Source organism: Scomber japonicus, chromosome 2 (genome assembly GCF_027409825.1).
Source record: "Scomber japonicus isolate fScoJap1 chromosome 2, fScoJap1.pri, whole genome shotgun sequence".
NCBI classification, from domain to species: Eukaryota; Metazoa; Chordata; class Actinopteri; order Scombriformes; family Scombridae; genus Scomber; species Scomber japonicus.
In genome coordinates this window covers 34,686,068-34,709,662 of record NC_070579.1, presented here as the reverse complement: position 1 = coordinate 34,709,662, position 23,595 = coordinate 34,686,068, and the positions used below count along the sequence as shown (strand labels likewise).

The following is a 23,595-nucleotide window of genomic DNA, read 5'->3' as shown; positions in this document are numbered from 1 at the left end:
CAATAAAAAACCCTGAGCTTGAAGTTTAAAACATGTTAGATAATTTAATGGTGCTTGACAAGATAATTCATTTTCAATCATTCTAAAATAAGACCACAAATGACTTTGTTAAACTGCCCTTTCTGCAGTGTAGGACTTGGAAAAGGATCAAAAACATCTCATAGTATTTAAAAAGCAGATGAACACCGGTGCGAACGTCTCACCTCGGGGATGGGATCTGACAGGAGGGTGTACAGCTTCTCGTGGGCGCTGTCCCGGACTCCGCACCAGCGTGCCGGGTCGAAGTTCTGCCAGATGCGGCCCAGGCAGATAGCCACCCACTGGCGGAGCAGGGGGTGGGGGTCCGACAGCTGCTCCAGGCAGTTGGCTATTAGGTTGCCCTGCAGACAGGCCTCCTGGTTGAGGGGAGGAGGGTGAGACACCAATGGAAGATTTTAAGGATGATGTAAGACTTAAAGGATCATTTATGATGCTGATGTCTACAGCAGACACTGAACATGAAACTGAGGCACCAGTGACCTGTAAGCATGTATTTCATTAAATAACAACATCTGCATCATATATGATTCAAACCCTCCTGAGCAGCACAGAGGCTCCCAGCTTGGAGCAGTGTTGTAAACTCATTAGCCAGTTAATCACTGCTAACCTGTAACCTCACACTGTTTTGACGGACAAAAGGATTATGAGCTTTGCATATTCCTTAGAGCCCCTTCAGCCCTCTTCAAACCTGTCTCTACTTTGTGAACAAAAAGTAATTGGTCCATCAAGGTTTGAGCCGTGTAGAGTAAGATGGAAAAAGCTGGTATCACAATCTTCACTATTTTTTTGTTCGATTTAGTCTTTTCAGAGCATTAATAAGCAGTCTCTCCTTTCCTGTCTTGTGCCGCCTTTGTGGTTCTTCTTTTCATGAACTATCACCGGTGAAGCTCTTTAATGGACTGTGTATGGGATTAGCTGTGCCTTAATGTACATTTCCATAGCAGTACAACAATAGACTCATGTCATATTTCTCACTATCCTGCTCTTTTGTTTCTCTTTTTCTCTTTTTACCTCCAATCATTTACTTTTTTTGTTGTTGTTTAACTACTGCAACACTACTGTTATGTAACTAATAGAGTGGGAACTTAATCTTGAATATATGAAGACAACAAGTAATCATGGAAGAAGGGTTAGCTTGCATGTAGTAGTAGCGAAATTAAATGGGAGCAGATTCTTGAATTATGTTCATAAACTATTAAAACCGAGGAAGAAAAGAAGAAAGACAGTCAGGGTCGCTCTGCAGTTGGATAAATAAAAGCATTATAGTAAATATGTAACTTCTGTGTGACATAAAAAAAAACCTCACTGATCACGTTTATCAATGCTCTCAGAAGCTCAAAAAACCTTCAAAAACACCGTATACCCACATGAACCACCACAAAGACCCATTTAGAGTGTTGAGAATCCTCTTTTTGTCTCTCTTGTAGATTGAGGCATCACACAAACAAATCTTATATCAGCAGCGACACAATGTGCCCCCTGTCTCCTCAACGCCCCCCCAACTCGACTTTCTTCATGTGCTTCAGATCTCTCTTTGCTTCGTTTTTTGCCTCTGATCTGATCGCACCTCCCAGCTGAACCCCGCCAGCTGAGAATATTAAGACGCCGGCGCTCGGTGACATGTTCGCAACGGCAACACCGCTGTAATGAGCGCTGTTGTTGAAAGTAAAAGATAAATCGTGGAGATGTGAAGCAGGCAGAGAGGCTCTCAGTAATGTTGGGAGATCATCTATTATTTACAGGCCTATGAGAAAGAGGAGGAGAGGGAGGTGGGGGCATTAAGTACACAGGGATATGGAAGAAGAATGGGTGTTTCGGAGCCGATGGAGCTTTTTCTGATTTGTCACATTCATATAATGTTGAGAATGGGAGGAAAAGTAGTGTGAGCAGGTAAACTCACTAGAGAAAATGAATGAGTCAAATAACATTCACAACTAGACGGAAAATAACTGCAGAGAGAAGAAGACAGCAGGCAAAAAAGGAGTGATAGTGGAATATTTCTTTGCGGAAGAGTGTGTCAGCGTGTGTGTGTGTGTGTGTTTGTACTCCATGAAATGACGAGCTACATCATCCCGGCATTGCACCGCTTGAATGTTTGATCAGTGTCAGACACAAAAGGCTTCTGGGATTGAAAACCGGAGGCAAGGAGCAGGCCAAAGTGACACTTGAGGTGATGGAGTGTCACCGTGGAGATGGCTGGGACGGAGATGGAGATTATAGAGGTGACGGTCGGTGACAAAACTGTCACATAACCAATATCTTCCAGAAATACACAATGGGCGATATAGTAATCTCTCAAAGTGACGGCTAGCCCCCTAAAGAACCCTGCAGTGGTCTTGGTGAGTGAAGTAAATTAATGGTTTGGTGTGCTATCCCTTTGGGACCCCCATGAGCAAACAGAAATCATTGACTGTATATAAATATGGACGATGTGTCTCCACTTCCTACTGCTATGCAAAAGTAAAGCTGAAATAGCTTGTTTCTGGGAGTGGTCATCTTGCTTGTGCGATGTCATTTGGAGCCAGAGTCTGCACAGTTGAGTCACAGCCCCCCCCCCCCCGTCACCTGACGGAGGTGTGAGAGCGGCTGTCACAGCTTTCAATCATGACTTCACATCCCCAAATAAATCATTAAAAACAAACTTATCAGAAAAATAAACAAAAACAGATAAATACAAATCAGCTTAGGTGTTTCACCTGAGGTCTTGATAGGTTAGTACTTTTCTCCCCATGTGCTCTACGCTCTATATGACCATGTTGTAGTCATTTTTTATCATCATTCTGTTTTCTTTTTCTTCAGTTTGTTTTTCCTCTGTGTGACGCACACTGGATCAACTGCATTGTGTTTAAAGTGCTATATAAATAAAGTTAAAGTTGAAACATGTGCAATTAAAATGACCTAAAATGACAGAAACCATGTTTGGGAACTGTTTATTTGACGTTTATTTTTGTAGTTTGGCTCATGTCTCATTGGCTAACATGGATGGGATGGGACTAATGAGCTATACTGCAGCCAGCCACCAGGTGGTGATCAACAGGTTTTGGCTTCACTTTTGAGGAGCTGTCATATAACATCCACTTTCATAAACACACACATTCTGTATCCGCACACACACTCCTACCTGTCCTGTGTTGTAGCTGTTGACAATGACAGCTAATATGAAGACAGCCATGGTCCGATGCTCAGCCTGTAACACAGTTTTTTAACATTGTCATCTTCTTTTTATTGAAACCTTAAAAGTGACACATTTGACTCTGTAGCACTGATGATCTGCTGCAGGCTTGTGCTGAACTTTACAACTCAGCAAAGTGATAAGTTAAGCGTCAGACTCAAGAGAAAAATCAATGATATATACCTTTACATTGTATTTAAAGTCCTACATGGGTCACTTTCTTCACAACTGTGTCAACATGATGATAATACTCACTGGCATGTAATTGTCAGCCAACACTGACAGGAAGTACTTGTGACCGTTGTCTTTCACTAAGTCGGCTTGACACGACTGCGGAGATGAGAAAGCGAGAGAGAAGGTAGAAAGGGAGGGAAGGAAGGGGTTAACTGTGCAGACGTTGCTAAAGGTCGCTTTCTACTCATTCAACATTCACATTCAGTCCTGTGACAGGGAACTTTTTTCCCTTTCACATTCATCTGCTGAAATGGGGAAAGTTTCTCTGTGCTCACTTTAAATCCCAACTTGAAGCTTGTATCTATGAGTATTATTGGTGACATCATAACTGGTTTGGAGCCAACTGTGGTCCAGTATGCAACTTACACAAGTCTGATATGTAAACTTGAAGCCTCCGGTGAACAAACACTGAGAATGGACTTTACAGTAGGAGACTTCTTCAGTCCAGTAGTTAAACTTTTGAAATGAAACACATTTGCATAGATTCTGTGTTTTTTTTCAGAACTGTAGCTTTGAGGCAACTGGCAGCATTACATCATGCACAAATCAAGACTTGCACAGATTAAACTCAGCAGTAGAAACTACCAGTGGCTGCTTTACTGAGAGCTCATCCCTTCCGTCAGCTATTATGAAAAGCAGGCAGAATTCAAATAATTTAACCTGTGATGACGACAATCGGGGTTTAAAAAGAGTGGGGGCAGCATGATTTTTTAAGTGTGTGAGTGTTTTATATAACTTACACTGTCCACAGCCAGGATTTTGGCCCAGATAAAAACCAGCAGTGGCCGCAGCTCTCTGGCTGAGCTCTGAAGCAGCTTCAACACGTAGGGGAAGATCCCTACAGACAGGGCCTGGAAACACACACACACACACACACACACAGAGCTGGTGTTTACAGAGAGTTAGATATTGCTGTTATGAGTCAGGTCTCACTGATCATCAACACATAAGCGTGGTCTGAAATGTAAACATGTACACAAGAATGAATGTAGCTGAGCAGAGGTTGGGAGACTTATTGGAAACAGAGTCTGAATTTTGACTGTTAATAAGATGAGTTTGTCTTTTGGAGTAAACACTGCACTGTTAATTAGGAGTGTGAGTGACAGTATGAGGCAGCTGGTGTCAAATTAATTAAACTACACAATATCTTAAAAACTGTATATCTTCCAGGTAATGAAAAGAAGTGAAAATGGGAATTACTGTATACTGTCTTGCCAGGTTAGCAGCTACAGTAAATCTAGCACTTTACTGTCTGTTTACAAATAAGGATGATAAAGGTGCAATTTGTCCCACCTTATGGTGCTTATCAAACACACCTGTACATGCTCACATGGTCCTGATAGGAGGCCTAACCAGCCAAAATCATTAAAAATCACCTGTGTGGGTTTACCATGGGTGTACAGGTCCTAATAATGTACATACAAATTTCAAAGAAGGAATTTGCTGCTTAAACACCAACTTATTTAAGAATATAATTTGTGATTCCTGTTTATTATAAGAATTTGGGTAATTTCTGTTGGAATCAAACTGTATACATTGTGAACTTATGTGGCACAACTCTTAAAACTGTATTAAAGTTGGAGTTAAGTTTTTTCAGACAGCGTATTGCAGCAGTATGACTTTTTCAATAAAGACATTTTAGCATGTCGCAGTGGGAAAAACTGAATTGGCTGAATGGCTGAATTCCATTTAGCTGCTTCAGTTTCAGGGTGCTGCTGTTGTGCATGTTGGCTCACTGCCACACTGTCATAACCTAACTTATACATATAGTTTGCCAATATTTTGATAGCATTTGACATATCTGTATTTGAAACTCCTCTCTCTATCCCAATACAACAGAGCTACATACATTGTTGTCTGTGCTCCTTACATGTTTTGTCCTATGCTCATTGAAATCTTATTTAAAAAACTCAAAAGTCATATAAAACTGTTCATAGTTGAGGTATGCGGTATATCCAAACATAATGAGCAAAAGAACACAGTTTTTGGACAAACTAGTTGCTGTTAGGGCTGCAACTAACAGTTATTTTCATAATCAATTCATCTCTTCATTATTTTATTGATTGCTTGGTCAATAAAATGTTCACATTCACATTCAAGAGGTTTAAATCAGACAATTTCAACATTTTATTCTTTAATAATGATTCTAAAAAATCACGATTATCAAAATAGCTGCTGAATAATTGAATAGCTTGAAAACCTCCTTTCACTTCTGAGGTGAAGGCAGAAATCTTGCTGACATATATCTTGAAACCTCAGCTCATAAAAGTTAAACTATCAGCAGGGCTAAACTCACTTTGACACCACTTATAGGATTACTTTTTCAACCAAGGTTGCTGCTGCTTGCTGTAAATATGATCCAGCTGCAGAACAGAATATTAGGCCACGGTAGTGAGTGTCTGAGTCTCAGTATCCTCACATTTATCTGCTTGTAAACAGTGTTATTACAACATTAAATCATCAAACAGGGACAGTGGATGTAGAGCTCTACGCACCAGACTGACGGCCCATGGTCCTAGGTCCAGAAACCGTCCGAGGAGGTCTAGAGCCCGCAGCCGATGCACCTGACTCAGGAGGACCTGATAGAGAGCAGAGGTTAGAGGTCAACTGTGCGTTCGCCTGAGATTAAAGGAGGAGGAGGAAGAGGAAGAGGAAGGACAGCGGGAGGAAGCTGAGTTGGTGGAGTGAAACAGATGGCTCTCTCACCACTACTGCTCTTGTTTACTGTGTGTGTGTGTGTGTGTGTGTGTGCGTGCGTGGGCGGGGGGGGTTGACTGGGTGTGTCCTCTTGGCTGCCATTTCTCGTAGCTACTTCCTGAGATACTACAAATGTATGCGATGTAAGAGTGACGCCAAACAGAATCGTCAAGAAGCAAATTTTGGCCAACGACACTATTTTAAGGACGCATATGGTACTGGCTAAAAATGTGTGTGTGTGTGTGTGTGTGTGTGTGTGTAGTGTAGTGTATGCAGTATTAGCCAGTGTGTAGCACAGAGACTGCGTGAAGGCTGGACACCGGTCCATCCCCATGTGACTGTCCCACAGTGTGTGTGGGAACAAGCATATGGAGGAACACAGGTTTACACACACTCACGCACACACACACACTTCCACCACCAACATGTAATATATTATTAGCGTCCTCTGTGACTTCAATCTGTTGAGCGTGACCACACAAACAGAAGGAGGCCGGGGAAAGACCGGTCTAGGGTTACCTCCATCTCCAAGAACAGCGTGGGAACACGGATGTGGATATGTGTGTGTGTGTGTGTGTGTGTGTGTGTGTGTCTACAGGAATAAGAAAAGTCAAGAAGAAAGAATCAAGCCTGAACCTCTCCAGATCCAAGCTTCAAGAAGAGGTCTTTCCTTCCCTTTTTCTTTAACATGACTCATCTTTTCAAACCTCTCTCTCATACACACACACACACACACTTTATCCTCTTGATTTGAATAACGCATTAACACACATGTCATTTTGTCATATCCCTGAGTAATGCAGCTTTATTAAAATGCGTGTGCATGCATATTTGTTTCCCTTCCTTCATTTGTGTAACACCTTGACTCCAATCTCATTTGGCGCCATGAGTAAGCACTTCCTACCATCGTGTTGTGTGTGTGTGCACGCTGCGAGACACACGCTATCATGTTACCATCACGACTTAATCACTGCGCCAAACCTGTGCCAAACGTATGTGTGTGTCAACGTGTGTGCGCTCCTGTTACCGTAACATCACGATTTAGAGATGGTGTAATCTCTTTGCAAAAATCTGTTAATCCTTCTTGGGTAAAATGGCTGTTGTCAAGACAACGCAGCGCTGTATCTCTCTGTCCTGAGCTCTGTTGCCCTCCCTCTGCTCATTTAATTAAAGAGCATTATTGATGGATTAATCTCCGTTGCCCGTTTCTTGACGCTTTTTGCATCTTTCAAAAACGGAGCCAGATTATATTTTGGCATTGAAATGTTAAATCCTTGGAGAATACAGCGCTCTTTAAAGTTCATTCTTATGCAACCGTGTGCTTAAAAAGGGGGAGAAAACCAGTTTGTGTCCATCCGTTACGTCAGAACGCTTGAAAGTAGCCTTGAGATTACTTTTAGCCCTCGTGGCGTAAAGCTGCATAATGTTGCGTAATCTTAAAAAGCGGCTGCTGCTTTACTGCCTCTCTCTCCTTCCTTGTGTCCACATCACACACACACACACACACACACACGCACGCACACACACACACACACACACACACACACACACACACGCAGGTACACATACATGCCTTCACACACCATCACTATCCAGCTCTCCTCCATCACTCTTCCTTTTCCTCTGCTTTTAACGGGTCCCGACAGAGCCGCTCGTACGGACGGGGCTGCGGCTCGCGGAGCGCTGAGTCAGCGGTAAATTACCATTCAGCACGGACAGCGGTGCACCGTTACTACGCCGTGATATAATACAGCATCACAACTGTACAACCCCGCAGGGTGGTGGTGGAGGTGGTGGAGGTGTGGGGAGATGAAAAAGAGGGAAAGGGAGGGGAGGAGGGGGAGACATTAGACTGCTATAGCTCAACAGCTGATGCGCACAAAGAGGTTTTGACAAGATTTCCCCCCCAATTAAAGCATCCCAAACAAATTTAACACTGCTACAGGGAGCACAGCAGACCCTGTTCTTGTCACAGGCTTTGTTAGAATGGGCTGTAAGGAAGGAAATGTGTGTGTTTTGTTGCAGCACACATCATGCCTTTGTGGAGATTTGAAGAGATGTGTGGTAATAGTGTGAAAAGCATTTCCATCTATGCTAATAAAGAACTCCTGCCAGCTGATGTGAGGGTTCAATCATGAAGGAAAGAGGTTTGCTCGTGTGTAATGGAGAATGTGTAATTAGCAACATCTCTGTTTGCCACCGTTGTTTATGTGATGGCATTTTGGTGTGATTCAAACGTGACGCGTGGAGCTCAAACTCCTGCTGTTCCAGAGTTGAAGTGAGCTGGAAAATAAAGATGTAAAAAAGGGAAAAAAAATGCCTGTTTAGTTCTCTCACAAGCCGCATGAATTATTAAAACCTATTTTTGAACTTTAATGTTTGTCATGACTTCATTAATGACCGCTGTGAGCAGGAGGATCCCTGTGAATCCCCTTAATAGATTTTCTCATCAACATTAATTAGGAGCGTAGTTAGCACAGTTCAGAAAACAGTGTTTAAAAAGGACAGTCCTGTTTGCTGTAGTGAAGTTTTTTGCCTAGATTCTCATACTGTACACAGTGTTGAGAAGGTTACTTTGGAAATGTAATAAGTTACAGATTACTAATGAGTCTATTTAAAGTGTAATAAGTAATGTAACTATTTCAATGACGTAATCAAAGTGATGTAACTTATTACATTTAATTACTTTTTGATTACTTTTTTAATTTTCTAACCAATGTTTTCAGCTGTTAGGATAAGTGTAGCCATTAAGCACCAAAATCTAAGTTCAGGTGTTTTTCATGGATGCTGACATGATTTATAAGGGAGTTTTATCTCTCATTTGAAAATGTATTCATTAGTTCATGTAGATTTTGGAATATAAAATAAAGACATTTTATGAAAGAAGTCAAAACCCATTAAAAAATTAGCAAAATCTCTTAGCAAAACACCCTTTGTAATCAAGATTTATCTGTAATTTAATGACACATTTTCATCAGTAACTGTAACAGATTACATTTATTTTGTAATTAAATTAATTAAGTTATATGTAAATAGTTAATCACCAACTCTGTGTACGCATTTGAGATGAAGTATAGTAAATAATTAACATATAGTATAGTAAATAATTAAATAAATGAATAAAAAAGTATATTTTGACATAAGAATCTGTATTAAACATGTTATTCTTCTTTGTGTGTAAGAGAATAAAATGATTAATTCATAACAGTGCTCTTAGAAGTCAGAATAAGTTGCACATTCTTTATTTGATTTGTGTGAGATGGTGTACGATATTAAACATAAATGTTACCTCGTGTTGCTGTGGTTTTTACTTTAATGTGACAGCATTTCATTTAGACTCCAGCGGTGTTGAGAGTGTTGTGGAAATGTTAGTAGGTCAGAGGCTGCCATCGTGACTTTTACAGAAATGTGAGTCGCGAATTTTTTTTTTATACAAGCATTAGACCAAGCAGGGAAAAAAAAACTGCCTGCATATATAAATAATGTATATGTATGAAAGCAGTGTGATGGAGGGACTGCTTTACAATGTGCAGGTGTTCCTCCACATGTTGACTTTAGTCATCATTTTTCTTTATAGGGTTTGCACACAGAAATGTATTGGAGCTTGGAGATGTGTGTGTGTGTGTATGTGTGTGTGTTTGTGTGTATACCTGCAGTACAATAGGGAGCTGCTCAGGGGGGTTTCTGTTCTCCACACCCATCGTCAACCACACCTGAAATGCTGTCAGCTGTTCTGCGAAGAAAGGACTGTGCTGTGGACAGAAAACACACACACAGTTTATCACCGTTTTAAAGAGCGCACACTCATTTTCTCTCTCTCTCACACATGCACACGCACACACACACAATGAGCCGGTCTGCAGTGTGTAGCCTATCATTCCATTAAAAAGCCCTGACACAATGAGCTCAGAAGTGACACTGCACTGCGGTAACAACATAAATCCTGATCTATCATGATCAGCCCCCCCCCCCCCCCCCCCCCCACACACACACACACCTGCCCCCCTATCCTACCATGACAGTTTGCCTGATTGATTGGCTGCTGGCTGCCGAGTTTTTGATCACGTGGAGCGTTAATATCGCAACAGGAATTATGATAGCAGTGAATAGACGCTTGATGGATGTAGAGAGAGGGAAATATCAACGCTTCCTGGTTGGACGGCTAAATTAATTTGTGCATAATCAAAGCTTAATAACTCTATACACACACCACTCGTATCGTTACTGATACATGAATAAAAAGTAGTGTAGTGTGTGGTGAGTAGAAGCAGAGCTTATAGACCGAACCTTCCTATTCAGTGGAGAGAAAAAGCTAAAATCCTGCTTCAAAATCATTAATTTGATTTATTTTGACCATTAAAATGTTGATTATTCTGCAGCAGAAATCCAAAGAGTAGACAGTAAAACTGATATTGACATGCACATTTTTTATTCAGTCCTAAATTCAGTTGTGACAAGAGTAAGAAAAAAAAAAAGCTGAAGTGCATCGGAGAAAGAATTAAAGGCTCTTGAAAGAAGGAGCAAGACAGAGAGGGAAGATCTCCTTTAGTAGTCCTCAGAGGCTCAATTACGGTGCTGGTAATTTTTTCTTTTTCTTTTCTTTTTTTTCTCAGTCTGGGCAGATGAGAAAGAGTAGGAGTGAGAATGGGGGGGGGGACTGCTCCCGGGAGACTGATGGAGAAGTTGCCCACCTCTGAGTGCCAGGTGGACAAAAGAAACAGCCTGGAGAAAAAGTGCTAACATCGGGGAAAACCGTGCCACTCCCTCCCTCCCTCCCTCCTTCTTTCCCTCCTCTTCAAGACTTTTTTTTCGTGATTAGTTAGCATTACAAAGCACATGTTGCAGCTTTCTGCTCCTACACACAGGAATACCTCGTGCTGACCCAGATATCTTCATTTATCATCAGTCCTATCATCTCTCTCACAGAGTGTTTCCATCACACTCAGCATCTCCATCACAGCTCCTGCCATGTCAGTAAATATAACCATAAACACACCACTGGTTCAAAGTGCAGGGCCAGTGGTTTCAGACACTTTTTTCCTTTGACAACCGCACTTGAATTATCAAACCTGACGTTTAACAATGTTATCTGCTGGAACCGTCCGTGTATGTGTGTGCGTGTGTGTGTGTGCGTGTGTGTTTGGGAGATTAATTGAGATGCTGTAGATGTTGGTAGTGGAGAAGTTGCAGCGCAAACAAGAACTGTTTGAGGTTTTACGGGCATCAGTTGTGGACAGATTCAAGATAAAAAGCCATCCGTCAAACCATCCATCATCTACTAAACCTACACCTACACCTACACACACACACACACACACACACAATGCTTACTTGCAATAAACACAAAGTGATTTCAAAGTGAAGCTATAGAGGCATCGCTGTTTTCTCTCTCTCTCACACACTTACTCTGAAGGCGGTGCCCTCCTCGATGATGGTAGGCAACTGAGAGAGGCAGATGTCCACAGCCAGGTCCCACGCTTGCCTGGAGAGAGGTGACACATGCGCACAAACACACACCGCATTACAATTATGGCATTTATTACAAGGGAGGGTGCAGATTTGTTTCAGTTTATTTAAATCTCTTGTTTTTATGAACTGAAGCCAACGGAAGCAAACGCAGCACACACACAAGGCATTTTCCTTTTCACCTCACCGCTCCAATTTCTCCTCATCTCACTCATTCTCTCCACTATGCTCTTTCTTGCGCATATACATCTTTTTTTTTTATTCCCAGCCCTAGGTCCTAGAGAGGGCAGCATGGAGCCTTTAATCCCTTTCTAAACACCAGCTTTCTCTCATGGTCATCATATCTAATTCATGCGGTTATGTAACTCGCATCAAACCTTATGGCAGCTTCTCTCGCTCTTTTTCTTTCAGTCTCTCTTTCCTCTTGCTTTTACGGCTCCTTTTTCTTGCGGCAAATTGAGCTTGTGGCCTCGGTGGGGCTTTTTCCTCTCAGTTTGAACGAGTTAGGGTTGAGTCATGTTCCCAGTCAATGCGCTGGGTTGTAATGTGATGCTGAATGACTGACACAGAGTTCACTCGGTCTGAGACTCATTCAGCTGCTTAAACGGCTTCCCCTATTAGCTGTGAGCAGTGTAACAGTTACACTCTTTGAAACAACGGTGTTAAAGACTTCTGAAAGAAAGTCATCCAAATTTTCTGAATTGGTTTGCAGGGATTCTTTTGTTGGTGGGTTTCCATTGTCCTTCACGTCCACTGCTGCCATGTATGTGCAACATGCAAACACACACTACAGTATGTTGCTATAAAAGTATTTATTTAGGAAACTGGGAGCTGAATTCTGGCAGGTGGTTCATCTGCTCCACCTTATTTTATTTTAAAAGTAACAGAGGGAACAGTAATTTATTCTAGGATTCAAGTCAGATGGTACAAGTTCCTGCTAAATAGCATAATTTATAAATTCAGCTGCCACCGTGGAAGGGAAATAATTTACGCTCAGAGTAAAAGTGTCAACAGTGCAAAACAGACATTTTTGCATTATATTAAGAACAGGTGTTACTTTGCAGGAGTTTACTGCCAGAAAAAGTTTTATATGTTCAAATGAATTACAAGCTCATTTCTGCACCAAAAATAATCAAACAGGATTTAGCTAGCACCTCCTGTTGCATTTAGCAAACAACGACGATACTATGTATATCTATGAAGACACATGCACAGTATACCTATATATACTTTACATACACATAGTGGCACTCTTTCTAAGCTACACAAGGTTTTTTGAGAACAAGGTGACTAGATCAATATCTATCTCCTAGTTAAGCACAGAGCTTGAATCAGAACATGGTTAGCTAAAGTAGCTTAGTATAAAGACTGGAAATGAGGCAACAGCTAGCCTGAACTCTCCAAAGCTAAAACATGTGTCCATTAAAACCTCTAAAGCTAAAGCCTCTAACTGAAGGCTGACTAAAGCTGCCACAAAAGTTTATTTTAGAAAACTTTTAGAGAGGTAGAGTCACATGCTAAAACCAAACTAGCTGTTGTTTGCAAGGAGACCGTTTCTACATAACCCCAAAAAGCAATTTTCCCCCTTTCTGTTTGTGTAAGCATTTAAAGATGATACAATGAGTTAATTAAGAAAGCTAATTAGTAAGCTTTAAAGATGTCGGTAGGTGTTACTTTTCACTTTTGGAGAGGACTATGGTAGCTATACCCCCTGCTTCTCGTCTTTATGCTAAGCTAAGCACATTCAGACTACAGATCCATCAGTGTACATCTCACTCACAAAATAAATGTATTTCCCCAAAATATTTAATTATTCATTGAAGCCTAAAGGCAAGGTATTTAACTTGTTGGCAGACATGCCAGTTCATTTCACATTTACTGCATGGTTACTGCTGAATGGTTGAAAAATAACCTTACTGAAAAGTACATATTAGTTGTTAATAGAGGGAAACATCATGTATAGATTTTATCCAGCAACCTTTTCATACCTTTAAAATAAAGATGCTTTCATTTTTGCTGTTGAAAGTATACTTATTGATGAATCATTAGATGTATAGTCATATATTACATATATGTCATATTTTGGAGCATTTTGTGAAGCAAATAAAGTTAATGTTCCTTTGTGATTAGACAAACTGGTTTGGAAAAATAAGTATGTTTCAGTGTAACAAGCTTTCCTTCAACAAGAAATAATTCAAAATGTATGTATCTAGGTTTCATAACTTGAAGTACTGGGATTTGAATCTGTGTAGATATATTGCCAACAAATATCCATCCCCGCTGGTGTTTATGTAATCCAACTGTGAGGAAGCAGGCCGACAGAGCGGTCTAATCAGCATCGACACGCTCACAGGGTGGAGGCCGCCGCACCGTTTGAGATGACAGCATTAACTTGGATGATGCCTGTCAATACGAATGAGTAACACATCACCAAAATCTGTGTGTGTGTGTTTGTGTGGTGCGTGAAATGAGGGGACAGTCGACAACAGAGGAGTGTAGGGGACCAGTTGGCGGCTGACTAAGCTCTTTTTCCTGTTGCCCGCAGAGTGGTGCAGCGACACACACACACACACACACACACACACACACACACACACACACACACACACACACACATACACACACACACACACACACATTAAAGTAGACATATTTGCACACACTCACACACACCCGCACTGAAACTGCCCACAAGGGAGTAATCAGCCTTGGGGTTTATCTGCTCTCCCCAATTCAACTTCATCTGAATAACAATTGCTGTTTGCATTTGGCCACTGACATCGATCATCAAGCCCCTAAAATTACTTAAACCCCCCCTCCTCCTCATCTATACTGATCCCAACTTTTATTTTTCTACTCACCTTTTATCTCTGGCAATTTCATTTTTTATTGTTCTTTCAGTCTTGTTTCCTACAACTCTTAAAGCACCACTCTGTCGTTATCCTGTCCTCCTTAATACTGCATGTGCTGCTGTGAAACATAGTGCAACTCCCAATTTCTTTGGCGGTAAACAGAGCAATATTACCCACAATCTAAAATAATGGGTCTGTATGAACGAGAGAGAGAGAGTGAGCGAATGAGCGAGCGAGGGAGAGAAAAAAAAACGAGCAAGGAGCAGTATTCTTTACAATAAGCAATGCCAGGGTGTTACACAACAAGTCGCTCCTCGAGGCAGAAAAAGAGTGAGAGTTGTTCTGTTTTTTTCCAACACGAGCCAGATAATGAGTGGGAGAGCAGAGGGAGGCATTTATAGAAGACCAAGAAGAGAAACAATACATAGTGGGAGATGTGTTTGTGTAACTAAAGGGAGATAGATGACTAGATAATATTCGTTACACTGTGTGGAGGAGCAAGTTAAGTCAATTTACAACAGGGAGGATTTTCAGCACCTCTCTCTATGTGTGTGTGTGTGTGTGTGTGTGTGTGTGTGTGTGTGTGTGTGTGTGTGTGTGTGATACATGTAATGAGAATACAAGGGAGACAAATAAGTTAAATTGGGGAAAATGTCACTTCTCACATCTCAACTGTGAACACAAAAGAGACAAAACCCTCTAACTTGTACTTTTGTGCTGTTTAATTACTTCAAATAAATGTGTTTTCATTGGACTGGTGCAGGCTCTGTTTTGTGGTGCTCTTTACTTTTAACCTAACCCTGTCAGAGATGTTCAACACGTCCCGCAAAGTCTTTTAATATCCTGCAGTAAAGAGTAGTCAGCTCGCCGCTTTCAATCAAAAGGTAGAGATATTCGGCTGCGGGTTACATGTGTGGGCGGCTGAAGCTGCAGCTATGCTTTTACTCCATATACAACCTGTCCTGTCTGTCTGCATCACACTCAGGTCGACTGAGGATGCCGTCAGGGAACAGACGGCTGTATGTGCCCCCGTTATGAGGCAGGGGGGCAAGGCTGGCGACGGTTAATGCAGCCATACAGAAATGACTGAAAACCGTAATTATAGAAATGATAATTTGCATGAGTGAGATGTATACATATGCTGGAGGGCAGACGCAAATATAAACACCTACATGTTTTGGCTTACACTTCCTCAACATTTATTTTGAGAAGTTGTGACTAATTAAAGCATCTCATTTAACTTTGCTGTTTTCTGTTAAATGTGGCTTAAATGGTGAGGAAACTGACTCATGCTTTTTTGCTTTCTTTCTTTCTTTTTTTACATGATTTGATCAATGTTTTAAATGCTGTTATGCCTCCATCGGGATGCTTCTTTACTTTCTCACTGGGAATTTTGTAGAAATATTAAATATATAATTTGCGTCTGTGCATTCTGTAAAAAGACAAAATCAGTGTTTAGCGTATCCTAGCTTAACTGATGCTAGCAGGGAAAGGCTAACCTCTACCAAAAGAGGAAAAATTACACATTTGGAGAGTTACAAATTTGTATATTTTTTGCCATATTGTAAATTGTTAGTTAGCAAATAACCACCAACAAAAACAGCTGTTCTTGGTCAGTGATTAGCCATAGTGAGCTAGCTTCAGTAAGCTAGCTTCTCATTACTTTTCTCTAAACTAGTGTATAAATCCCCCAAGATACCAACTTGTGCTAGTATGAAACAAAACCCAACAAAATAGCCAGAAAAACACAAAGTACATTGCAAGTTTTTTCATTCGATGGGCAAGCTCATTTACTTTTGGCTAAATGAGGCCCAAGGCAGATTTACAGTTTATGAGTAAGTGACCAGGTTTCATCTCTCTGTGGCTTTTTAAAAGTAAGCACTTACAATCATTAAATATGCACAACATACCATCAAAGAGAGCAATCAAAGTATATATCTGTAAGAAAGTCTGTTCGTTTAACTGCAGAGTGTTTGTGAACAAATACAAAAGCTCTTCTTCTTACCTTCTGCTCAGCAAAGCAAAGGACATCTGTGTATCTGCATGTATTAAAGCGAGCCCTGAGCCCCCTTTCTCTGTGTGTGTGTGTGTGTGTGTGTGTGTGTGTGTGTGTGTGTGTGTGTGTGTGTGTGTGTGTGTGTGTGTGTGTGTCTTACCACATGGCGTGCATGTATGTAGGGGGAAGACGTGGACTGCTGACCGGTGTGCAGTTGTATGACCTCATTATCCTCTCCGCTAACAGGAAATTGCGGAACAAGCTGGCCACCAGCAGGTCCTGACGAAACAACTTCTGGAACAAATCTACAAGACGGAGACGGAATAGAAATTACCCGTCACGTCAGAGACAGAAAAGGGTCAGCAGATAAATAAATTAACACAAAGATGGGATCACAAGTGAAGTGAAAAATGGGGGCACTGAATGAGTGAATGAAAAAGAAATCAAACTAGGAAAAAGAAAGAAACTCAAGATCAAAGTGGCCAAAACAGTGTTTGCATGTGTGTATGCTTACAGAATATAGAGGACAGTGATATGCAGATTAAAGCGATGGGTTGCAGTCATATATTCATCAGCTCATTAATGTATTCACTAATTCACTTTAATGGGGCCAGGCCAATCCCATGCCAATCTCTGGTTTATGATTATGATTACTCTGTTTGTGTGTGAGAGAAAGTGTGTGCGTGTTTGTGCCAGGGATATTTTATGATACATACTGTCTGACAACTCCTGTGCCAGCTGTTAGTGTTCAGCTGTTTAAATGTTGAAGTGTTTGTGCTAGTGTGCTGAAGTGTGAGACGACAGTGTGTGTGTGTGTTTATGTGTGTGTGTATGTGTGTGTGTGTGTGTGTGTGTGTGTGTGTGTGTGTGTGTGTGTGTGTGTGTGTGTGTGTGTGTGTGTGTGTGAGAGATTTGGATTAGGTGTGCAGTGCCTTCATTACAGGGATTCTCTCTGATGTGGGCTGCTTCATTAACAGCAGAGCCCTGTGGGTTTAAAAGGCTTTGGCAGCCATCAGCATTGTCACATTGCTATTCTAGCTGGGATACGGTGTGTGTCTCAGGGGAGTCTGAGTGTGCCTATATATGTGTGTGTGTGTATGCAAGTGTGTGTGTGTGTGGCGCATACTAGAGACAGGTGTGTGCTGCATTCAAAAGGTAAATAAATGTCAAAAATGATAAGTGTGTGTGTATTCTCATCTGGCCAAGATGAGTGTGTGGGTAATAGTTTGTGGCAGCGCGTGCGTGCTTAATATGTGTGTGCATGTGTGTGTTGTCACCCTACTGTGCAGAGTAATGCTCGAGTGTATCTGTGTGTATACTTGCCAAATTATGGTTAAAAGGATATCCCCAATTACTGCGCTCGATACTCTAAACACAATTTATCTCCATTTGAGGAGCAAACCTGCACTTACTGCACTTCTGACATTTCATATATAAACATCTACACTATTTTCAACCACTGGGGATGTTAAGTTTTAGTATTGCTGATGCTTCACTAAAGTGCTGTTTTTTTATTATTAGATGCCAAGATTTGGGCTCCCAGTGGGCATGATCATTGTCACATTCAAATAAGAATTTTTTTTAGTAGCATCACCGTGCTCCTACATCTCAGTAATTAACTTGGGGAGTACACACTATCATAACCAATAGAAATGAAAACAAAACTACATTGGACATGTTCAAAGTTGGACTAAAGTGGAGTTATCCTGTAATATTGGTGACTATGGAGAATAAAACAGAGCTGAATTGGTGTGTGTGTGTGTTTGCTTGTGTAAAGCCTGACCTCTGGGCAGCACATTCCAGGCGATGGTGTCAGTGATGGCGGTGAAGATCCAGTTGAGCTCTCCGAGGGGAGTGCGCCTGTCGTTGAGCCTGCCAGGGATCCTGTACCACACACACACACACACACACACACACAACACAGATGGCACCGTGTCAGCCGTGCTCACTGTATGTCACACAAGTTGAGTCAGAGCACAAAGTGGCAACTGCTCGGTACTATCGTCACAACACATCTGAAGACATTTACATTTACAGCCTCTTAGGCACTTATACACAGAGACTCACAATGAGTTCAAGTACAGTCTGAATATTCATGTGCGCTTTTACATTCCTGTATGTGTGTGTGTGTGTGTGTGTGTGTGTGTGTGTGTGTGTGTGTGTGTGTGTGTGTGTGTGTGTGTGTGTGTGTGTGTGTGTGTGTGTGTGTGTGTACTGTGTGAGTTACTGTAGGCCGTGAGCTAAGAAGCTGAAGCTGTAGATACAAGCAGAGAGAAAACTGTAACTGTTGTACTGCTTAGATTCTATGAGAGATTAACATATACTGTAGTGGTGTTTCAGGTGATGTAATGTTACAGCAGAAAGGAATACATTTGCGTAGTGATTCGACCTGGACGCGGGTAATCTCAGCAGACGTATCTGCAGGGTTTTCTCACATGCATCTGATTACAGAGGAGGTTAACTACAGCAGCTCAACTGGAGACCACTTCCACTATCTCCATGAGAAATATGAACCATGAGTGGAGAAAGCGAAAGCCTGTCTTTTTGTCAGTACTTTCTCCTGTTCCCCTGATGACCAATAACCTTAATTGTCGAATTTCAACCTCTTTTTTTTTCATGGTATTTTAATCTTTTCTTTTTAATTGCTGGTTTAGTTTGTTGTCCAAATAACAGGAATCAACGTATCTTTAAACATGCCATAATATCAACAAGGTGAAAGAGACTGTCAGTTTACTCTTTGTGAAATAAATAAATAAAAACAAGCTGCTATTGTGGCTAATAGCTGCATGATAATACATGTGTACACTCTGTCTTTTAATGAAGCCAACAAACAACTGTGTAAATGGGCAGCTAATGATACAGCTCAGACGGTACAGTACAGTAGGAGCTTGAGGCTAAAGACAAGACCACCTAAACATGTTTGATTATTCAGTTTCACATTGTACATAATGTACCAGACTGACCAACACCTCTGGCAAAACAAGCACTTCAGTCAACAATGTCTTTCTATTTTCAACTTTTTTTTTCCTTTAATAAATAGTAGAGAGTGGAGACAGATAGGAAACATGAGGGGAGAACAGAAATGACATGAGACTACAGTTATGTGGTATGAACCTTAACCATGAGAGTCCACTTTTCTGTCTAATTACATTTTAAACTAATTCTTCAAGCACTCTCAGAGCCAATGACAGTATATTTGTCATGTAAACACAAAGCTGTTGTGTTATTATTTTCCTCCTTATGTGCCAATACTCTCTTATGCTGCAGTTAAAATGTGTCATTATCACCTCCCCAACCTCTATTGAATTTGTACTAACAGCACAATAAAGTCTATTAAATGTGATTCTAGTACATTATGATGATTCTAACTTCTTTTATAACTTCTTTTAAGGATAAGCATTTCCTGAGGAATATCATTACTGAGTCTACCATTCAGCAGTCGTCCAATGAAATCACAAGTACAGAAGCATCTTTTCTTAGGTCTTGGCCAACCTGTGTCACACTCCTTTGAAGTAGCTCACAGCAGGAGCAGCTTGCACTTGCTAACAGTATCTCTTCTGACATCTTGTATGTTGTAAATGGAGAAAACTAACTTCCGCCCTTTAACAGGCGATTTCGAGTGCTTCAATTTAAAAGCAAAAGTCTGAAGAAGTGTTTTATATATCAGTTTATCCTGTTGCTAAAGCAAGATCAGTGTGCTGCTAAGTGAGATCTAAATCTAGAGGATATGATGTGATATGTATGATTGTCATGTGTTTTTAATTTGTCTGTAAACCTCTTAAGCAGAACTGCATGAGGATGTTAAATTAATTTCATCTATCGTAGTCTTAAGTGGGTGTCACTACACTACAGTCTCCACAGAGCTGTGTATCTGTAACGCACAGAGGATATTGAGGCATGTAAACCGATGCATGATACATCCATTTTCACAGAAACTCCTCTGCTTATAGTCTGGCACTCGAAATAGGAGGAGAGTGATTCTATGACTGGAGAGTGGGAGCACCATGGAAATGAGAGTGGGGAAAATTTCTCTCAGACGGTGTGACAATAATCACTGTAGCAAATCTGAGAAAATTACCTTTACCACACCTAGCCGTCTGCCTTTTAATGAACACTATGTAAAGCAGTTTAGAGGAGACGGGGAATGAGGGCAAACACTATGCAGCTCATAGATATTACACTTAATGTGAGCATGTGAGTCGTTTGTGTCTGAAGGAAGAAAACAAAAAAAAGAGAGGAATAAGCTTTAACTTAATGGGAAAAAATGTACAGAAGAGTCAAGATAAATGAGATAAATCACTGCTACACACTTTTGAAACTCTAAGCATTACAGCTAAAAATGCTACATTCAGGCAAGAGTATATTTCACTGTCAGGGAGCAGTTCCTGTGTACTTCACTGTTAGAGACTTAGAACAGTGTGAGCCTATCAGTGGCAAAAACAAGCCTTTTTATTTCACGTACTTTGAATGACACAATTTCCCCCGAGGATTACATTGCAGCCCCTTTCACAGATGCTGACTGAACTCACTCAATACTGAAATAATTGCAAAAATATGTGTTCCCTTTAGTCACTTAGACTTGATCCAGTGTCCAGGTTCAAAACTACCATTTCCCTTTAAGGTATTAGAATCTGTACTGAGATGGAAAAAGTTGTATATTTGATTGTGGTGAATTATCGCAGTATATTATCATTATATGATTCATATTATTATATCACACAGAAGTCAAGGGCAGCTGTGGTTGAAGTTTATTTCATGTTGTTTTAAGTGTTTTAAACAACTTGAGATAAAACTGTGTCGACTTGAACAAAAGTGCTAGTTTCTCTGTGATAAACATGGTGGGATGACACACTCAGTGATGATATTCAGATTATAAATCCTCCTCAGTAGCACATTGTTTCATGTGTGCCTCATGATATAATCATCTTGCTATCTCAAGATGGCAGTTTTTGTTTCATTGAGATAGTCATCTCATTATCTCAAAGGTTAATTAATGAGATAATTAACTCTTTATCACAAGAAAACAACTCTGCTGTCTTGAGCTAACGAGTTAATTAAAGGGGACCTGTTATGCTTTTCCTTATTTTCAGTTATAAATAAAGTTACGGTGTCAGATGTTCATATTAAAAGTGACCAAAGTGTCAAGTGATAAGATTAAAGTAGGTAAGTAATCCCTGTGAACAAAAAGCATCTGCTTCAGACACTTGGTTTCCAATGTTTTTTTCTACTTTCAGCCTGAGCTGATGTCAGCTGGTGACGGATTCCTCTATATGACCATCTGCTCCACACACATCCCATGAGTTCACTGCTCTGCTTCACTTACATTATAGCATTTTTCATTGTTTTGGGAGCAGACAAGAAGAGTGTTTTTCCATTACACAACACGATGTCTTGTACAGCTCTTGTTTCTGCTTGTACTATCCTTCTTGCATTAATTCTAACTGATGCACTGATAAAAAAAGAGCTCCAAATATCCCCATATGTTGAATGTGAGCCATAAAAAGCTACTCCAGTGGAGTCCCAAAATAAAAATATAAAGCTGGAAATTAGCATAATAGGCCCTCTTTCACTTGTGCTGTCATGATAACAGGATATGAAAGTGTAGTTAACTCTCTCTGCCATCACCATGCTCTCATTTTAAGATAGAAGTATGCAATATAGTTAACATTATCTGACAATAAATGACAATCTACAGAAACCTTTAGAATACATTCATAATGTCTAATCACCACCAAAGTCAGGCTGCTGGCTTGTAAAGTCAATCAGAATCCAGTAAAATGACTTATAACTCCACAAAGAGCATCTGAACTTCTCCTGACCTAAACCTCCCGTATTCACCTCTAAGTGACAAATAATGGCAGCTGTGAAGCTCCTGGCAGGTACAAGTCTACTGTATCACCATGCGGGCCAGCAAGCTCCCCAGCACTTTGAGTGCTTGCCAGAGGTGTTTGGCAAGTCAGCACAAAGGATGAACACTCAAGCAGTTCATATCCTTTCACAGTATCCAGTGTAATGTATTTGAGGAGGGGAAAAAAACAGTGTATTGTTGGCTGGATAGACAGATAGAAGGATGAACCATTGAACAGGCTGAAGAAATGCCCTCAAGTAAAACACTCCTGTTTATTCTGTGTTGTATTGTCCAGTTTATTCACATGCTAGTAATCCTCTTATTTATTTTCTATTCAGTAAAGCATCTTGTTATTTGAGGAGTGCTATACTACGAGTAGTCTATGTTGTATATTAGTTATTAGGAACTAGAATTGTGAATCTAAGAAGCACAAATAAACATATTGGACCATATTCAACCTAACATTTTGCTAAAAAACACATGTATTCATGGGTTAAGGTACCGAAACACACAGAATTGTATTTGGCTGGAGTCTTTTGTTGCATGTTCATTCTTATTTTTCTCTTCTCTCCTTTCCTGTCATTTCTCTATTTTCAATTATTTACAAAGAGCATAAAACATGTCTCAGTGTTTGCAACTGCCAAAGAAGAATTTACAATACTCTACCTCAAATTTTATAAAAACAGAAGCTGCCTCGGTATTTCATTATGAAAGCTGCTTTATAATCTACTAACAATGTCTTTTATTTTGCTGATGGCAGGTCTTGGGTGTCTGCTTCTATCTAATTTATATTGTGAGTGTTAGCGCTGAAGACAATTTTCTACATACGGCAGAAAGTCAGTGCTGCAGGTGAGCTGGTTTCTCTGTGTGGAAGGCATTCAACAGGTAGATGTGTATGACTTCATTATAACCACAGCCGGGAGGGACAAGTCTTGATTTAGAAGTTAATAATTTATTTCACTTATTCTGAACAACAGCTGTTATATGTGGCCTAATGCACAAGCTGGAGCATGTGTGTGTACAAGATACTAGATGTGACTAGAGCAAAGAGCCACATCCCTACTGAGGTATTGTGAATTTGGCCCCTCTGACATTTCTGTGGAGCATGAAGTGTATCCTCACGGGATCAATAAAGTTTCTCCACAGTATTATTAATGCAGAGGGTTCTTCAATAATGGAGCCAAACTACAGAGACCCTTCCTCTTCCCCAGGTGACTGGAACACAGCTGGTTTTCAGACACTGAGGACTCAGAGGGGGGCTGTGAGTGGGGATCAACCCACGACACTTGTG

At 40.7% G+C, this 23,595-nt stretch overlaps 1 protein-coding gene across 3 annotated transcripts in view; it reads right to left on the bottom strand.

Moving 5' to 3' along the window:
• The window catches only part of rptor (regulatory associated protein of MTOR, complex 1), a 171,455-nt gene that overhangs the window by 56,283 nt on the left and 91,577 nt on the right, over positions 1-23,595 (bottom strand). For all 3 annotated transcript variants that reach the window (XM_053328466.1, XM_053328473.1, XM_053328482.1), the window contains exons 9-17: positions 18,240-18,340; positions 16,617-16,761; positions 11,549-11,624; positions 9,793-9,894; positions 5,941-6,024; positions 4,186-4,296; positions 3,467-3,541; positions 3,161-3,226; positions 204-395 (exon numbers count right to left, since the gene is read on the bottom strand). In XM_053328466.1, the coding sequence (XP_053184441.1) occupies positions 204-395; positions 3,161-3,226; positions 3,467-3,541; positions 4,186-4,296; positions 5,941-6,024; positions 9,793-9,894; positions 11,549-11,624; positions 16,617-16,761; positions 18,240-18,340 (952 nt within the window). The remainder of the gene's footprint in view (positions 1-203; positions 396-3,160; positions 3,227-3,466; positions 3,542-4,185; positions 4,297-5,940; positions 6,025-9,792; positions 9,895-11,548; positions 11,625-16,616; positions 16,762-18,239; positions 18,341-23,595) is intronic.